The following is a 20,753-nucleotide window of genomic DNA, read 5'->3' as shown; positions in this document are numbered from 1 at the left end:
CTTGGCTGGTGGACTAGTCTCTCCTATTCTGTTGTTCAGTCTCTCATGAATGTTCATTGGTAAGTGAAAATTGCAGGGGGTGATATAAACTGATGCCTTTGTTTTGAAATAACATATCTAATCTGCTCCAGAAGATGTTCACAGGGTTTGACAGCAAACCCTAATACATATTCATGACCAATATGCTTTGTAACCAAGAGAAATTGAGGCAAATGCAACAGGATGAAGCATGAGAGAGCAGCATGTTAATTTTAAATTTTATTACAGAGATAAGGGAAAGAATGCATTTTGATAGTGCATACTAATTCAGCTGTCACAAAACATTACCCAAAAATCATGCCAAATATTTGGCAGAAGAAATGTTATTTATGGTGAAGCACTTGATAAAACTAGCAGGTTCTGGGCAAAACAAGATTCCGAGATCCTATTAGAAACTATTTTTCATGAAGGAAAAAGAAACATCGCACAATTCTAAGGATCTGAAGGAAAAGTAGAAAACAAGAAGCATTCAAACTAAGGAAAGGTTTCTGGACCATACAGGATTTCTGTTTGTGCAATGTTTTGACATGTTTAAAGTCTAGATTCTGTTTGAAATTGGAAGAAGAACATAATTAGTGTGATTCTTGAGATCTGTTATTACTTTTGGTACCTAGAATCATTGTGACCAGCACACCTAGTCTCCCCACTGAAGTCTAAGTATTCAAAGGACATAGACCTTATCTGTCTTATTGAAAGTTGGTGCTGAGTGTTTAGAATAGAGTTGGACATGGAGTGGGCACTTAATATATATTTGTTTAATAGATGAATAAATAAAGCTACCTTATGCCAGCATGTGGGGTGTTCATGGTCAATATACATTTATTAATGAGCAGATCGTTTTCCAGGATCTGGGAGAAAATAGCAACCAATGGATGAAGGTAGCCATCCTTTGGTCAGTGATATGCAAACACATTGTCAGTTTTAACAGAGGAGAGAATACTGAGATTTCTGACCAAATTGAATTGTGCTCTTTCCAGAGCTTTTAACTGGGACCTGTATTCTTGTTTTGGGCAAGTCCTTATTTACAGAATAAGAGAAATGAAGAAACTTTTTCTTTCCTCATCTCATTACAAAATATTGCCATAGGAAAAAGTTAAAGAGGAAAAAACATAAACAGCATTTCTAAGAGTTATCAGGCTTTTTGAAAGAATTGTTGCTTTGGGAATGCATTGCTCCATTTTACCAGAAAGTATGTCAATGTTTAGGCTCACTAGAACTATTTTTTAGCAATGAACCAATGAGTCTTATGAAGTATGAGAATACCACAACTTGGTGAAATTTGGGGCAATATAGTCAACCTCATTCTTTGTTGATAGAAATGTAAATTTGTTCAACGATCTCCAGAGAAGGGTTTGGCAAGCTCTATCAAAAGCTTTAAGAACATGGGAATTCTTTGACTCAGCAATTCTGCTTCTTGTAAATTTTCCTCGGGAAATAATTGGACAATTGAGCAAAGATATATGTGTAAGGATGTTTGTCTCTGGGTTATTTATATAAAACAGACAAGAATTGGGAACAATGGAAGACAATAGGTGTTTATAAATAATATGCCTTCTCTGTAGAATATTGTGCAGCCATTAAAAATGATGATGAAAACCGGTGTATATTGTACAAGGCATAACTTCGTGACATGACCTACACTGGAAGAGCAGCAATCAAAGATGTGTATATTATGACACCATTTGGTAAATGACACACAAGTACTCTATTTCTGCCTAGAAAAAATCCACAAGGCTGATGGCATCGTGAATTTTAATTGTTGGCTGACCTATGTCTTGTGTTTTTTAATGTAAAAACAGATTATTTTGTGTCAAAATAAATAATTTTTAGAATGCATGGGCTCAAACATTGCTAATTGAAAGCACATGGTCTCTTCTTGCAGTGAAAAGGGCTGTCACGTTTCTTACATCGGGTAGAGTTCTGAAGGTCTGCACTTAGCTCAGGGCTCAGTTTTCCTGTAAGTCACAGTGAAATCCAGATCTTACAAAGCTCAGAAGCCGTACAGAATTTTACAGAGTTCATTTTTTTATAAAAAAAAAAGATAGGCAGTTCACTAGAACTGATTGTAGCTGCAGAAAAACCTTTCTGGGAAGATGGAAATGATTTTTAGAATATTCTTTGACAGGGATTTGGGGAAACAGGAAACTTTTCTAAAGGTCCCTCCAACACTGTGCCTACTGAGATAATCAACCAGGCATTCTGAGTATATTACTGTTCTTGCAAGAAAAATTGGAGAAAATAACTCACTATTTTCTTACTCCGTAGTTAAAAGACATAAAAATAAGTTTAAAAGCATTATCTAAGGAAGTGCTGAGTGAGAATACATTTTCTAATGGATCACACACTTTCACTTTATCAGAAAATGAGTTCTAAGAGACACAGGGGCACTAAATTTTTACCTCAAAAAAACCAGACAGTGAATCTTGACTAATAGGAGTGAAAGGTATACTTTTAAACATAGTTAGGTAGTTTTTATTTGTTAGGTATACATCAAATTAGAACAAATTGGAAGAAAATCCTATTAAAGCCATACTAATTAAATTTTCAGTTGAAGGAATTGAGAATTAATTGTTTTGTGCTCTATGTTTTATAATGAAATAAAATTTCTTAAATTATTTATACTATCCTATTTATATTAAGTATATGCTTGCAAATTTAGCTTGATGTGGATAGATCACCAATAATAATATCTTCTTCCATCTTCAGTTTTAATAGAATCATTTAATGTAAGGATGGCCTTATGTACAGACCTCTTATTAGACCCTCAGATGCTGTGGCCTGGGGTCACACAAATGTCATGTCACAAAGGCATAAAACCAGATGCTACCTGAATTAGCACTAATTTAAATATGTAAATATATATGTATGTGTGTATCTATACATAAATAATTATGTAATTATGTGTGTATATATACATATAAAGACATATATATCCAAAGATTACACAAAGATAAATTATGTTGCTACTCATGACTGAATCTAATTACAGATTGAGAGTTTGTAGCAACTAAATCATAGTGTGCTCCAGCTCATTTTTAGATTGAAGGATGATTTCTCTTTCTTTCTGTGGAGTAACCTTTTGCCAAGAAGTTTAAGGCAGAGCTCTGACTCACCTACAGTTTCCGGAGTAGCAGTACCAGTGGCTCAAGACAAGGTGGGAGCTACGACCACGGTGATTTGGTCTTACACATATGAAATGGCTGTGGTTTCTGGAAACAGATGCACTTTACTTGCACTGGGCTCGCTTAAGATAGTCTGTATTTGTGCCTTTGAGCAAAAGCAGCGGAAACAGTGTGTACACAGTTTCTGTTTCATGTTATGCCAAAAACTAGCAACTGGTAATTGTGATGGAAATAGGGCTTCACATAATCCTGTTGCAGAGTGTGCCACACACATTCTCCTGACCCACTGAGAAGTATCTCAGAACCATCTAGGGAGTGCCTACCCACCCCTGATACAATAGGTAGGGTAAGTTTATTAAAATTAGTAATTAGTGGGTTGGTCAAAAAGTTCTCATGGTCTTTTTCCCTACAATAAAAGACACATTTTTTATTTTCACCAATTACTTTATTGATTTGGATGTTTTGAGTATGTCGGCTATCTACTGCATTGCGTAATGTTTACCATTCTCAATTAATGTTTCAATTTGATTGCTGTTGACTTCAACTGGTCTACTCAACCATGGAGAGAAATCTCCAGCACAAATCTTCACAAACCACTTTTGACACATTTGATAAGTCACAACACCTTCTCCATATACTGCACAAATCTTTTTCTGCAGTTCAGCATAATAAGGCATAACATGCCAGAAAATATTGCTTATCTTCTTCCATCTTCAGTATTAAAATGGCTACACAAAATTCACCAATTTTGATAAGTTTTTTTTAATGCACACCAACATGACAGCTGTCACAATACAATCTAACAAAATTGTTTGGAATGAAGTTAAAGACCACTAAGCGCTACAAGAGCCATCGTACAAAAAAAAAAAATGGAGCAACCTTTTTGCCAATAATATGTACAACTCTGGAGGCCTCATGCACATGCACACAAAAACACACACATTAACAAATCAATCATCTAAATCCTCAGAGAAGAGTCGTTGTTGCCATGATGGCTTAGTTTATGGTTTTATTCTTTTAAAATGCTTAGCAGGGAATTAACCTTTATAGAATATAAATATGTTATACACACAATAAATGATCTCATGTGGTATATGTACATTGACTTATCAACTAATCCTGATAACAGCCCTAAGAGCTAGTTATTATGATCCCTACTTAGAAGTGTAATAACTGAGGCTGAGGCAACTATACAACCATAGTCTCTTTACTACAGATTGTGATATATATATATATATATATATATATATATATATATATATATATACGCACACACACACACACACACACACACATATGTATATATATATATATATATATATATATCACATAACAGAATAAATGAAGTAATTCTAGTCCCAGAACTGCAGACAAATAAGAATTAACTGTATGGTAAAAGTTACTGCATTTGTGTTTTAAAGCTCCTATAAAAGATCACCTACTTTAATTCTACATTTAACTAATTTATTAAAACAACATATAATAGAATTAATAAACATAAACCACATACTTATTGGTCAAGGAATAATGATTCTTGAATAAGTTGGGGTTTTTTGGTAAGGGCAAATTCTTGAATTTTAACCAAGGGTACGGCAAAATCATGGTTTTATGTTCAAGCCTGAAACCACAAAACTCCTGAGCGGACAGTCAGTGGCAGGGCTGCCCGGTATATCAGACAGCTGTGCTTGTCCGTCAGGTTTGTTGAGAGTGTGCATCACGTCTTCCCTGTGCACATGGGCATTATCCATATGCAGCGCATACGAAGTTCATCGTTCCACTTACTTCAGGGAAGAACATTTGTTTTATTCTTTGTAATCTAGTTCCAATTTCATGTTCCAATAAATAAGAAAGAGTGTTTTGATATTTGTCAGAATGGTTTTTTGTCCTTAGAAATAAAAATAAATTATTAGTTCATAGGAAGAAAATACTCTGAGATTAAGTTTTTAAATGTATTTTATTAAATTAATGGGATACTGACATAGATATGAAGGGTTGATTGATGTAATCATTTAAAATAAAAGATCAACATGACTTAGCTTTCACGGTTTGCAGTGTTGGTTTAAATGGAGTGTTTTTGGGATCAGATTTCTTTCTCTACACTTAAAATCTGGGTCACTGAAAATTTCCATCCGTCTAAGCTTGTTAGACTAACAATAATTTAAGAAAGATAAGAATTAGGGACTTCTGAGTAGTTCAAAGGGCTAGATGCCAATTATTTCTCAGGAAATTAATTTAATTAAAAACCTAGATTAACTTCCATTAAATACTTGATTACATAGTTCTTGCACACATAACATCTCAGTTAATCATTTTTGTATTAAGACTTTACATTTCTTGAGGAGTTGTAGGTTCACAACAAAATTAAGGAGGAAATACAGAGATTATACCTATATCCCTGATGGGAAACATGCATAACCTTCCTCATTATCAACATCTCCCTGCAGAGTAGTACGGTTGTTACACTGGATGAATCTACACAGACACCCAAAGCCCACACTTTGCATTAGGGTTCTTTCATAGAGTTGTACATTATATGAATTTGACAAACGCATAATGACATGTATCCATCATTACGGTATCATATAGAGTAGTCTCACTGCCTTGAAAATGCTCTGTGTTCTGCCTATTCCTCCCTCCCCCACTCCTCTAATCCCTTGGCAACCTCTGACCACATAGTATGTAACCTTTTCAGATTGGCTTCTTTCACTTAGCAATATGCATTTAGGTTTCCTCCATATCTCTCATAACTTGATAGTACCATTTATTTATCAACTCACCCACTGAAGGACGTCTTGGCTGCTATGAATATCTATGTGCCAGTTCTGTGTGGACATAAGTGTTCAGCTCCCTTGGGTAAACACCAAGCAGTGAGATCGCTGGATTTATGTGGGTAGATTGCTGGATTCATAAGTCTTGTAAGAAACCGCCAAAGTGTCTGTACCGTCTTGCATTCCCACCAGCGATGTACAACAGTTCTTGTTGCCCTGCGTTCTTGCCAGCCTTTGGTGTTTTCAGTGTTCCAGATTTTGGCCATTCTATTAGGCATGCAGCGATACGTCATTGTTTTTTTCTTTAATTTGCAGTTCTCTGCCTTTTAATATGCTGACTTGCCATCTGTATATCTTTGCTGAGAAGATATTTGGCCCATTGTTAATTGGATTGTTCATTTTCTTATTGTTGAATTTTAAGAATTCTTTGTACATTTTAGAGGAGTTCTTTATCAGAGGTATCTTTTGAAAATATTTTCTCTCAGTCTATGCTTGTCTTCTTGTTCTCCTGACATTATATTTTACAGAGCAGAAGTTTTTAATTTTAATGAAGTCCAGATCATAAATTCTTTCTTTCATTATTCATGCCTTTTGGTATATCCCATCTAAAAAGTCATCACCAAAATCAAGACTATTAAGGTTTGCTTCTGTGTTATCTTCTAGGAGTTTTATTGTTTTCCATTTTATATGGATGTTTTTGATCCATTTTGAGTTACCTTTTGTAAAGGGAGTAAGATCTGTATCTAGATTCATTTTTTTAAAAAAATCATGTGGATGTTCAGTTATTATAGCAGCAGTTGTTGAAAATATTATCTTTTCATCACTGCATCTCCTCCTTTGTCAAATATCAGTTGGCTATATTTATGTGGCTTAAATTCTGGGTTCTCTATTTGGTTTCATTGGTATATTTGCCTGTTCTTATGCCAATACCACACTGTTTTGCCTACTAGAACTTTGGGGTAAGTCTAGAAATTGGGTAGAGTCAGTCCTCCAACTTTGTTCTTATCCTTCCATATTTTGTTAGCTTATCTGGGTGTTTTGCCTCTCCATGTTTGTAGATTTCTTTGTATAGATCTTGTACATAATATTTTTTTTAGATTTATACAAACACATTGCATTTTTGTGGCTGCTAAAGTAAATGGTATTGTGGTTTTAATTTCAAATTGCCTTTGTTCATTGTTGGTGTATAGAAAAGCCATTAAGTTTTGTATATTAGCCGTGTATCCTACAGCCTTGCTGTAATCACTTGTTAGTTCCAAGAGTTCGTCGGTTCCTTCAGACTTTCTACATAGATGATCATGTCATCTGAGAACAAATGCAGTTTTATTCCTTCCTTCCCAGTCTTTGTGTCTCTTATTTCCTTTGTTTTTGTCTGAGGGCATTCTGTGGAGCTCACAGGATGATGCTGAAAAGCAATCATGAGAGGGGGCATTTTTGCCCTGTACTGACTTGATCTTAGTAGGAAAGTTTCAAGTTTCTCACCATTATGTGTATTGCATGTTTTTTTGCAGATATTCTTTACTGAATTAAGGAAATTTTATTTTATTCTTAGTTTACTGAGAATTTTTATCACGAATTGGTATTGAATTTTGTCAAGTGTTTTTCTGCATCTATTGATATGTCAGTTAATCTTCATAACAATTTTCCCGTGGCTGATATCACCATATTCATTTCATAGATGTGGAAATTGACTCATCAGTGATGTACACTCCCAATAGTTCCCCCAGTTCCTGGTGGAATCAGGATTAAACCTATGACTGTTTGACCTGCTCCATAATATGCTACCTCCCAGAGCAACTCTCAATCCTGACTTCTTGGCTCTGAAGTAATAGGAAAAGTAGATTTTTCTCATCTCGAATTTCACCAAACTGAACAATCTGTCAATATTAAGCTATGTACTTTCTTGAAATATGGATGATTTTCATTATTCATGAATTCTGTGTTTGTGAATTTGCTTACTTGCTAAAATTTGCAGCTACTATGGAAAACAGTATGGCAGTTCCTCAAAAAATTAAGAATAGAATTACCATATGACTCAGCAATCCCTCTTCTGGGCATATGACTGAAAAACTTGAAAATATTTATTTACAAAGATATATGTACTTCTATGTTCAATACTTAAGGTGGTTTTATGAACATTCACAGACATATTCAGAGTAGCAAAAAAATTAGCCTTGTGAGGTACATACTCCAGGCTGAGATCCAACAAGATAATACTTTGCCTTCTTATTTCTGTTCTTTTACTGTAAAGATGTGTCTCATTTGTGGTCTATTTAGTGGCAAGAGGTGTTTTTTTTTTGTATTTTATGCTTTTTGTTGGTGATTTCACTCTTTAAAATGGCACCCAAAAGTAGTCCTAAGTGCTGTCTAGTGTTTCCAAGTGCAAGAAGACTGTGATGTGCCTTATGGAGAAAATGCATGTGTTTGATAAATTTCATTCAGTCATGAGCTAATAGTGCTATAGCCATGAATTCAATGTTAATGAGTTAGCAATATACATTATATAAGGTGTCTGTCAACAGAAACACATGTAAAACAAAGTTATGAATTAATCAGTTGATAAAAATGCTGTGCAAAGAAACCTAACCTTGTATTTCCTCTAGTAGCAGTGGCTCAGTACCTGCTGATTTAGTATTTTTAGAGACTTTATAAAACATAACTATGATGAATAACAAAAATCAACTGTCTATGGGTTCACTGTTTTTTTGTGTATATTTACAGAAATATACTTCTTGCCCTTGGATTAAATTTCTACTATTGTATAATTTACTGGCTGTGCTAAACTTTCTTCAGGGATTCACCCATTTTCTGTAAACCACTGTGTTAATTTCTTATGGATGTTATAACAAATTACCATGAATTCAGTAGCTTAAAATGCACAACTTTATTATCTCATAGTTCTATAGGTTGAAAATTCCAAAATAGGTTATACGGGGATAAAGTCCAGGTGATGTCAGACTTGCCTTTCTTCTGTAGGCTCTAGAAGAACCAAAAGCATTCACCTTTTCAGCCTCTAGAGGCCGCCTGCCTTCCTTGGCCCAGAACCCAGCACTGCTCTGACCCCTGCTTCTCTCATCACATCACATCTCTGACTCTGCTGCCTCCCCATCTTCCACTTGTAGGGACATTTGTTATTGAGAACGTCTGCTTGTAGCCCCATTAATTATTTGCTCCTCAGCACCAGTTCACTTTAATGCTCTTATAAGTAAAAGACATTTTTCTTTGCACCTTCAAAGAACTGCTGATTATATCGACCTTGCGGTATAGCACAATGCTCTGGTATTGATGATGATTTCACTGTTGTCCTGTGTTTCTCCCAATTTCTAGGCCCCAGAGGCAAGTCAAACCACTTGTATGTCCAGAGAAGAGTTTATTCAGAGGATGACAGAGATTGTTGGTTGGGGCACAAAGGAAGAATACGGGAAACTCTTTGACAAAGTGGATGTGGCCCAAGATGGCTTCATTGACTGGGACAAGTTGTCTTCATTTCTGCTCTTAACACTATATGAAAGTGATGAGCGAGCAAAGGTGACTGTGGTTCCCCAGTGGAAAGACCTTGAATTCCTCCCAGGGAAACACAAGGACACCATTCAAAAAGTGCTTTTCTTAAAGAGCTCAAGTCGTTATTTGACCAGCAGCAAGGAAGGCTTATTAGGAATCTGGGGAGAGAATTTAAAGCTGCAAGAAACACTTCCCATCACTCCAGATGCCATTAAGCTCAAACATCTGTGGGTGACAAGTCTGGTTTCTCTGGAAAATGTAAACAAGGTACACATTTTTATAAATGAATCTACTGCTTGTAAAGGGGAAAATGATGGGACAGGATTCCAGATCAGTATCAAGTACACCACCAGCAGGGACAGAGAGCTGCATTACTCTTCCGTGCCTCTAGCCTGACTTCAAGAAAATACAAGTAGGGCCAAGGGAGCTACTCTATTTTCTAAGCCATTCTCTTGTGTGGCCTTAAATGAGACAGCTGATACTGACTCAGATGTTTGGCTTTGTCCCAAATGTGGTCATGCCGCATTACTAGCTAATAAGACCTTTATGACTATATAGTTTGCAGCAGAATCATGGCTCTATATGCAGATCTGAGAGGCTCTGCAAGGCATGGCCCAGCTGAGTGCAATTACAGGGAACTGCTTCTCTCATTTTGATGATTTTGACCACTGTACGAATCAGTTTCTTAATTCTAACATGTAGGACCCACTCAGTCCGCATAACTATGCCTATGGGCAAGGTAACATATTGAAAGGAGAATCAGTGTATGAGAAAGATGCAGCTTAAAAATCCACATTCTTAGTATTTTATATTAAGTAGGTGGCAACTTCACCTTGAAAAATCTTAAACTAATACACAAGCATGAATAATAGTATTAAAAACCAGTGTTCACCCCTAACCATTTTCCAATTCATATTCAATCTTATTTCATTTATATCTCTTCTCTCTTGAAATCCAAAACATCCAATCATTTAATCTGGAAATATTTGGTATTTTTAAAATGTGTCTGTTTAGTATTACCATAATACTACTATCACATTTAATATAAATAGCAATAATTCTTTAATATCATTAAATATCCAGTCATATACATATCTCCTAATCTTATGATTATTAATTGTTTATAATTTGATTATTTGAAAGTTAGTTTGAACCAAGATCCAAATAAAGTTCAAAAATGTTTTAAATAGTTGATATGTCGCTATTGATCTACACATTTCCCCTCACCTCTTCTTTATTCTTTCATTTTTATCGTTGCTGGTTGATGTTTCTGTTAAAGAAACTAGATGTTTGTCCTTTACACTGTTCAACACTCTAGATTTTCAGACTGAATTTACCTGGGTTTTTTTAACATGTCTGCTTGTTCTCTTTTTTTCCTGTAAACGGGCAGTTAAGTTGAAAGCGTTAATATAGGTGTTCCTCAACCAGGAGGCACAAAATCCCAGGTTCTCTCTCCTCTTGGGATAACAGTTATGGTTGCAAGATGATGACATGTTAGTTTCATCATTTTCTCCTCCCTTATAAACTGCAGTACCTCTATAAAAACGAATTCCCCTGGTCAATTATTTAACTGTCATGCAGTACAACTTGTGTAACAAAGGCAGAATAAATGCCTAATTCTTTACTTTTATTTCCCAGTATTCAAAATAATGAGCTGGTTTTCTACTATCCTCTGAAGAAAGAAAAAACATGAATACTACTATCATTATTGTTTTCAAGATCATTGTAGACTCAGGGGTTTAAACAAATTTGAATTGTGACAACCCTCTGAGTTATTGTTCCATCCCCAAAAACTGTACCATTTTTTTTGTCAGTGGAACTAATATATGTCAGCTTTCTGAGTCTTTTTTGATATAATTCTGCCAGTCTTTGAAAACTTCTTTGCTTCCTGGTATGACAGATGTTCCAGGATCATCTCATATATTTATTACACTAGACCCAGAATCAGCCACTTCTCCAAAGAGAGCAAGGATTTTTTTGAAGTGGGAAATGGTGTTCACTGCTTCCTGGAACCATTAAGAATCATCATCATCTTCATTAGCTTCCTATGTGACTTGCGCTTTTCTGTTAATTCCCTCAGTATCACCCTGAAGTGGATATTACTCCCACTTTTAGAGTTAGAAATTGAGCAAGGACAGGCTGTGGAATTTGCCCCAATCACACAGGATGTAATCAGTGATGCAAGATTTGTAATGGAAGCAGCCTGATGTCTGAAGCTGTGCTTCAGTCTTTGCTGCCTCTGTAGTGTCAGCTAACATCATATCCTGTTCCTTCTTGCTGAGGATCTGGTGTTAATGCTTAATGGGTAGGGCTTAAAATGTAGTTGTGGTCCAGATTTTTTTATGCCTGTGTGCAGCATTCTGTTCTTACAACGGAATGTTTGTGTTGCTGTATTATGTAATGATTATGCTGCTGTTTCTTCTTTCCAGGTCTGATATATCTTAGCCTTTCCTTTGTACTTACTCAACGTAGAAGCTTCAAGAATGCTGCTTTTACTTCCTTTTAAAAATAGCTTTACTGAAGTATAAACACACAAAATAAATCACACACATTAAAAGTATCCAAGTTAATAGATTTTAATACATGTATATACCTGTGAGGACTCAAGAGTACAATGAAGATAATGAACATGTTCGTCATCCTGAAAACTTTCCTTGTGTCCTTTGTAATTCTCCCTCCAACCTCCCCCATCCCTGCCTGTCAGGTAACCACAGATAGGCTTTCTGTCACTGTAGATTAGTTTGCATTGCCTAGACTTTTGTATAAGTAGTATTGCAGTGTGTGCTCCTTCTTTTGTCTGACTTCTTAACTTGGCTTAATTATTTTGAGATAATTCCATGTTATGGGGTATATCAGTAGTTTATATTTTTATTGGTGTAATACTCCATTGTATGAATATAGCACAACTTCCCCAATACTTGGTATGGTCAGGTTTTTTGTTCTCTTAATTGGAGCCATTTTAATAGGTTTGTATTTTATTGTATTGTGGGTTTCATTACATTTCCCTAATGACTAATAATATTGAGTATATTTTCATGTACTGATTTGCTACTTGTATATACTCTTTGGTGAAATATCTGTACAAATCTTTTGTTTATTTTTTATTGAGTTACCATTTGTTCAAATTAAGGTTTGTTACTATTAAGATTTGTTATTATTAAGATTTGGCAGGCATTTATATATTCTGGGTTTATACATTTATCAAATGAATACTTTACAAACACTGTATCCAAGTATGTTTTTTTGTGTTTTCATATATTCAACACTGCTTTTGGTAATTTTATTTTCAGGTTGCTTATTGCTGGTATATAAAATGAAGTAGATTTTTAAAAAATGGTCTTATGTCCTGGAACTTAGCTGAACTTGTTTATTAGTTCTAATCTTTGTTGTTGTTGTTAATTGTTGATTCCTTAAGATTTCCTACATATAAGATCATGCCATCTACTAGTATAGGTAGTTTAAATTCTTCTTTTTCCATCTGGATACTTTTATTTATTTTTCTTGCCTAATTCCCTTGGCTAGAAACTTGAGTACAGTGTTGAATGAAATGTTAATAGTGAGCATTCTCATGTTGTTCTTGATCTTAGGGAGAATATATTCAGATTTTCATATCAGCTGTGGGTTTTGTTTTTCTTTTATACATGGTCTTTATTAGGTTGAAGAAGTTCTTTTCTATTTCTGGTTTCATGAGTATTGTTATTATAAAAATGTGTTGTATTTTATCAAATGCTTTTTTTGTGTCTATTGGGATAATCATACAGTTTTTGTCTTTTATTCTATTAATATGGTGTATTACATTGATTGTACCTACATGTTAAACTAACCTTTCATTCCTGATATACGAGGTCTGTCTGGAATAAGTCTAGCTATTGTTAGTATAATGAGAATATTTTGTGTGACATTGTTACAAGCTAGCAGCCAAAGAGAGTGGACTGGGATGCACATGTGTGAACAATGACAACTTCGCTGTAGTAGTCAGTGGGTATAGCAGATGCCTTTGAGTGGCCATGTGTACTGTGTGGCTGTTGTTTTCAAAACAACTGAGCCAGTGGGGCAACAAATCTTGCATTAAGCTTGAACATTCCTCCATAGAAACTATTCGGATGATTCAGGAGGCTGCAGCTATGAGCAACTGGTGGCTCGCAGCTTCATCATGACAACACATCCATTCATGCATCCTGTCTCATGCAGAGTTTTTTGGCCAAACATCAAATTACCCAGGTGACCCAGCCTTGCTACAGCCCAGATTTGGCACCCTATGACTTCTGGCTTTTTCCAAAACTAAAATTAGCTTTGAAAGGGAGATTTCAGACCAGCAATGGTATTCAGGAAAATATGACAGGGCAGCTGATGGCAATTGAGAGAACTGTGTGAGGTTTCAAGGTGCCTATTTTGAAGGAGACTGAGGCATCATTGTCCTATGCACAATGTTTCTTGTATCTTGTATATTCTTCAATAATGTCTCTGTTTTTCACATTATATGGCTGCATACCTTCTGAAGAGACCATATATATACACAAAACTTGGTAATGGAGTGTCATCTGGATTCTCTTTATTAGTATTTATTCAAAGATTTTTATATCTATATTCATTAAAAATATTGATATACCATTTTTTGTGATGTCTTTGTGTGGTTTGGTATTAGGATAGTATCATTTTCATAAAATGATTTGTGAAGTACTTCTTCCACTTTTTTGGGGGGAGAGTTTTAGGAGGACTGGTGTTAAATCCTTAGATGTTTGATCAAATTTGTTAGTGAAGTCACCCAGGACTGGGATTTTCTTCATGGAAATTTTTTGATTACTAATTTAGTCTCTTATTATATTTTTGCTGAGTTTTTCTGTGCCTTTTGAGTTAGTTTAGGTAATTTTTGTGTTTCTATGAATTTATTCATTTAATTGAAGTTTTTTTGTTGGCATATGATTGTTCATGATATTCTCTTATCATTTTTTTCTTTCTGTAAAGTTGATAATAACATCCACTTATTTCTTTAAGATTTTAGTAATGTGTATGTTTTCTCTTTTATTTCTTGGGTTAGTTTAGGTTAGTTTTGTCAATCTTATTGACAAATTTATTTCCCTTTTTAAAAATAGACTTTAGGATATTATCTGACTTAGGAAGGCTTCTTACCAATTTTTTTTGTCTACTGATTTCTGTGAAAGCTTCTGCTTACTTTGTAAAACATGGTGTGAAAAGTTTCTGGTGTGTCTGTGTGAAGTTGTAGATCTCTCAGTCTTTGCTTTTCCTTTGTGATTAATCATCCAGTTTCCATGGACAGAAGTTGGTGGGTGTATAAAGTGAAGACAGGCAAGAATGTATGTTCAAATGACTTCAATGGGAAGTATTTTTTCTTGGTCAGTGTCCAAAGTCAGAATAAAGCACATTTGTGTGCCATGCTGAACCTTTGTGATGCTCTTAAGAACCTGCAAGGAAAATGTCTGCTTTGCATATTGATTTCACTAATTTCATTAGAAGTGCTTTCTGACTTTATACTTTGCTACTTTAGATAGCGGTGGCTTTTACAAGTAAAGAGATTTGTTTCTATGATCTGCTGTCCAAAGAAGGATTTCCTTGTCAATATAAACTCCAAGGCCTGAAAGGAACACCAATTTGCATGGATTATTGGTATGACCCTCTTGATACCAATGAATCAATTCTGTCTTTTGGGGACATAACTGGAAAGGTAAGTAAGAGAACCATTATATTGAACACTATACTATCAATTTAACCATGAAATAGTAGCTAAATATAGGAATAAAATGCAATGAGTGTGACTTTCTAATTGAACTGTATTATAGATTATAAGGCCACACATGAGGGACACGGAAAACATGGATTAGTCACAATTTCTCTTCTTGTTTATGAAAAAAGCAATTTTCATTTTGGGTTTTTTGACTATATATAATCTCAATTTTCATATTTAAATTTTCTCATTTTTTTTATCATGGGATGCTTATAATCTGTTAGATCCCAATATTAATAAACATTAAAATCAAATGCCTAAAGTTACCTCTCATAACTTTCAAATTAATTATTCTGAGTTTTGCTCATAAGCTTTCAGGCTTCTCGGTACCAGCCTCCTGGAAAGTGACTATTTCCTGTATCATGTGACAAAAGACGTGCCTTAGAGAGGGCAGCACAGACACCAGACATGGATGCAATGATTTCTGTCTTCCTATCAAATTCCACCTGACCTCTGTGAAATCATTACTTACAGAATGACATTGGAATATGCCCGTGAACTCTTAAGCAGTCTAATTTGAACAATTTCCTTTCATAATTGTGAAATATTTTGATTGTTACTGTTTTTAGTGACTAGTGTATCATAAAGGCAAATGAGCTGCTCTTGCTAACTGCCTTACTAACACTGTAGTTTCTGTCTTTCAATATTACCGCTTGCATCTGTAAATAATATTGAAGAACTTCCTATTAATTCAATCTCAATTTTTTATTAGTCTTAAAGGGTGTAGAATTTTCTTGCAACCATTTCTTTGCCCTTGTTTGTTCTTCTTTCAATGTTTCCTCCAAGGTCCAAGCAATTGTTTTCACGACGTCCACAATTTCCCTGTTTGAGCGCCCGGCTAGTGCATGTGAAGACAAAGAATCCACCGTGACCATTAACTGGACGGAAGTGCTCTCTGGACGTCACAAGTGTTGTTACATGTTAAAGCACAAACTTCATCAGGGAGAGTGGGTCAGGCAAGGTACTGAATTTCCACAGTCATGAATGAAATGGTTCTCTGACTTCTACATTTACATTCTTTGATGAAAATGTTTCACACAAGATGTTCAAGTTTAGAAACCAGTAATGGGTTCTCAGGCGTTGTCCTGGACTCTCTGCTGTCCCCTGCATACTGGCAGAAATACTTTCTTTTATTTCCTTCTGAAGTGTGCTGCATACAATGAATGCAGGTGAACTTTGCACTCAAAACATGTCAAGAGAAGGGAGATAATTTTCACAGCATCCATTTAACTTCAACTCCACTCTGATCCTAACTAGTCTCACCTAGTCACTTCAGTATTGCTTAATAAAATAATTAAACAAGTTCCCTAAAAAACCACTCCTTTGTTTTCTTTATGTTCTCATGGAAGTGTATTAGGAGGACTGTCTTCAAAGTGCAATCTTCTTTTCTTATTTTGTATTGTATTTTTCCATTAACTTTTATCTCCCTTATACCCTCATCCACTTCCAACCACCCTTCCTCCTGCAACCAATGGATCTTTTTAATTATCTTTTGTACTTTTTACTCTTTTTTTGGTATAATGACTGAGTTCTGATCTAGAATACTTGGGCAGTATTTCTCTGTGTGATAGGATTATGTTATAAAACATAATCTATAGAAAGCCAGAACTTTCTATAAACCTAGTCACCAATGAGTATATTAGTTTCGCAATGTGCCTAAATTTTATAGAATTTTAATCCGATGGCTCAAGACCCAAATGGGAGATATCTGCTCTCTATATCCCCTTTGGTCCAGACACTAATGACTATGGTGGTTTTCTCATTTCTGAACCGCTGCATTACACAATGCCCACAGAAAGGAATGAAAACTCACTATCTCATTAACTGTTACACTGTAGGGTCTATTCCTAATATGCTTCAAAGAAGAGACAGTCAAAATGGACCCCACTGTTGCCTTTCATGGTAGCTGTACCATTTTGGGGTTTTAGGAGGGTGGTAATTCTTTAATGCATGGCCCACAATAAAAATATTCCACATGAAAACCTATATATAGATCCTGCATTTTTTTCCTTCAGTATAAATCATACCATGTCTGTGGTACCTTCTAATGATCCTTTAATTCTGGCATGATATTAATAGTGGGGAAAACAAAAGATGATATTTTTTGGCCATTACTATGCCTGACAGGCACAAAATTATGTGTTACATTTCATAACATGAGAACAAAAATCACAGTGCTAGAAACTCTAGAGAGCTATTGAAAATGCTTCCAAATAAGCATGATACTTTCATATGTAAACCAAAGACCAGATAGACTATGTTAATAAAGTTATAATTCTTGAAGTCTACTTGAAGTAGGTCTCCTGCATTTTAGTGTATTATTCCACTTCCATGACCTTACGGTAATATGGATAAATACAGAGAAGTAGCTAATAGAAATCTGTTTTTGAAAAGGTTGAGAATGTAACAAGTAATGTTGTAAAACTGAAATTGTTTTTTATGAACATGAGTGACGTTTAAATACTTTTTATGCTCAGGGAAAGAATAAAGAGTTCTCACTGTAGACCCTGGCACAATAACGTTTAAACCTCTCAGAACCAACCCTGCTGGTGAAGTAAACTGTTAAAGAGCATTTGTCTGTTAAGTTGAAGGACAAGGGCTTTTCTTTCAGTGCATGTGAATTCATTGCTCATCACGTTTCTGACTTACCATTCTGACTGATCTGTGACTTTCTTGTCAACTGACAAGAGGACATTGGGACTTAGTGTAGTATCAAGAGCAGAGATTTGTGTTTATAAACTAAGACATCTAACTTTGGAGTTTAGCCTCTAAATCACTGCAATTAGGAATTGACCACAGAAAGTTTTATATGTAAAAATTATTAGGTATCTTTGCTAGCTAACTTGGATTAAATTTTTTTTTAGTTTTTGGAATCAAAATTCATTGCAACTAAATAGGTAATCTTTATAAGAATAACTGAGAAGATTTACTTTGGCCAGTTTATTTAAATTGTGAACTTGGTGCATCAATCAATCAACAATTATTTATCACTTATGTGCTTTGAAACTGTCTTAGGCATTAGAGACTATGGAACAAAGATTAATTATAGGCTTAAACCTAACTAAACACACAACTAAAAATTAAAGACTAATATAAAATAATTTATTAGAACATTGTACTATGGTATGAAAAATTAACTACTAAATCACACAAATAAGGCTTTGATTCCTATGCTAATTCTTCAGCTGGAAAAGCCATGAGCAAAAGCTTCAAGGGCGGGTGGTGGTACCCGAAGGATGGATAGGTGGAGGGAAGAAGAGAGAGCATGGTGAGCAGGAGTAAAGGTAGACCCGCAGGCATAATAATGATGGAGCAAGATATGGACCTGAAGAGATAAGAGACTGAATATTAAAGAAATAACAATAAATAGATCTAGTAAGGACATATGTGGGATGACCTCGGCAACCAGGTCAATTCACATTTGATAGAAAATGAAACAGTAAAGCATTAAAAGCTTTTGAGGAAATCTGGACAGACCTGATGCTGGCAGTGTTTAGGGAAGGTTCGTTGGTAGTTCTGTCCAGGATAAGTTGGAGGACAATGAAGGAAACTGCTCTCAGACTGGCCAGTTAGAAGTCTTTTGATCATGAGAAAATGGCAATGATAAAGCAAGAGAGAAACAAGCCACCTTCTGAAACAGGCATCTTCAGGATTTGAGGTCTGAAAACGTGGCATGATGAGCCATTTTAGAATGTCCTACAAAGACTTCCATCTGCAGGTGGGGAATGTTCTACTTGCAGATCACAGGTGCCCAACTGGGCTCAGTGATCAGTCCCTTCCTAGCTTGCCTTCTTGATGTTGACTACCTTTGAAGGATCTTTTATTCTGTGATATTCCAGATCTGCCCTCAAAGATTACTTCCTGCTCCTGTTGTTTCCGAAACTTCCTTTACCTTTTTCAAGCTCCTTATTTTGCCTCTTTCTCCATTTAATTCAGATGAACTCTTCCATGCATGATTTACAAAGTTCTTGGTTTGGCTTTTCTCCTGGGCTAGTTCTTTAAAATCTGGCTTTCAGATGCTGCGCAATCTGTGAAGCAGTCCTATACATCACTGTACCCACATCAGAATCTGGGTCCTGTCTGTCAACCTTCTCAATCCCACAAATAAATGTGGATGTCTCACATGCAAATCACAATTATATATAAATCTAAAACTAGGAAAATCTTAGAGAGAGGAGTCTGGCCTTTTTTCTCCTTAGTATTCCCTCTAATGCATAATGTAAAGTTTTATGTGATTTTTCCTTTCTCACTGATTTTAAGCAATTTGATTGTGATGTGCCTTACTTTTCTTGGGGGTGAGGGGTGTGTGTGTGTGTGTGTGTGTGTGTGTGTGTTTATTCTGCTTGATCTTCATTGAGATTTTGGATATGTAGATCTATAATTTTCATTAAGTTGGAAAGTTTTTCTTATGTTATTTTTTTCCTGTTCATTTTGTCTAACCCCCTTCTATTTGTCCCTACTGGGTTTTCCATTATATGTATGTTAGATGCTTGACATTTTTCTACAAGTTATGGAGGTTTTAAATTTTTTTATTCAGTCTTTTTCTTTAATCACTATGCTTTAATTTAGTTAGATTCTATTTCTATCCCTTCAAGATACTGGATCTTTTCTTCTGGGATACTGCAGAGAGGTTCCAAAGGCTATGGCCGCCTCTCTGGTTCAGGTGGGCCAGGATACCCCACCTAGTGCCTTAGTGAAGGGGGGAAGGGGAGCAGCTGCAGAGACCTGTGGTATGGAATACAGTCTGTGAAGCCATTATATGAGAGGGGTCACCTCAGAGAGCTCCAGCATGGGTGGGTCACTACCACAGCAGGGACAGTGCCCATGGGGGTGACATTGCTATTCCAATGTGTCTGAAAGACAGAGCATCAAGCCCAAGAGGAGCTGTGAGCCTTCAAGTTTGAATTTCTTTGTTAGGTTATTTACTGGGGACCTATTACTCCTTTCTTCTTTCCTGTTTCTCTTTTCAGAATAAGAGTTCTTATTAAATGCCTATTTCAACATATATTTTGAAAGCACATAACTTGTTTGGTTATACAAGCTCATAGTTTGGAGAAGAATTTGCCTCAGGGTGAATTGTATCCTGAATCTTAGTCATAACAGATTTAGAGGCTGTTTAGATAAGACTTGAAGTTAGACTTTAGAGTTGATGCTGTAATGAGAACGCATTTGGGACTGTTGGGATATACTTTACATTCAAGAAGGGCATGAATTTGAATGCAGTACAGAGGCAAATTATTATGGACCGAATTTTTTGTGTCCTCTCTAAATTCACATGTTGAAATCCTTACCCCACTCTCCCACCAAAGTAATAGTATTAGAAGGTGGTGCCTTTGGGAGGTAGTTAGCTAATGAAGGTGTAGCTCTTATGAATGGGATCAGTGTTCTCATAAAAGCAACGTCAGACAGCTCTCTCACCTTTTCTCCATGTGAGGGGGCAGCAAGAGGTAGGCCATTATGAACCAGAAAATGAGCCCTGACCAACATCGAATCTGTCAGTACCTTGATCTTCCCAGCCTCCAGAACTGTGGGAAACACACATTTGTTGTTTATCACACTCAGTCTGTGTATTTTGTTATA

General features: G+C 35.6%; 1 protein-coding gene across 1 annotated transcript in view; it reads left to right on the top strand.

The window, feature by feature from the left end:
• The window catches only part of WDR49 (WD repeat domain 49), a 125,055-nt gene that overhangs the window by 13,466 nt on the left and 90,836 nt on the right, over nt 1–20,753 (top strand). The window contains exons 2-4 of the mRNA XM_045851169.1: nt 9,257–9,697; nt 14,937–15,113; nt 15,960–16,134. Coding sequence (XP_045707125.1) covers nt 9,257–9,697; nt 14,937–15,113; nt 15,960–16,134 — 793 coding nt within the window. The remainder of the gene's footprint in view (nt 1–9,256; nt 9,698–14,936; nt 15,114–15,959; nt 16,135–20,753) is intronic.

The sequence above is a fragment of the Phyllostomus hastatus genome, unplaced genomic scaffold (genome assembly GCF_019186645.2).
Source record: "Phyllostomus hastatus isolate PE091 unplaced genomic scaffold, TTU_PhHast_1.1 phas_contig_86, whole genome shotgun sequence".
Classification (NCBI taxonomy): Eukaryota; Metazoa; Chordata; class Mammalia; order Chiroptera; family Phyllostomidae; genus Phyllostomus; species Phyllostomus hastatus.
This window is presented reverse-complemented; position numbering and strand designations above follow the sequence as displayed.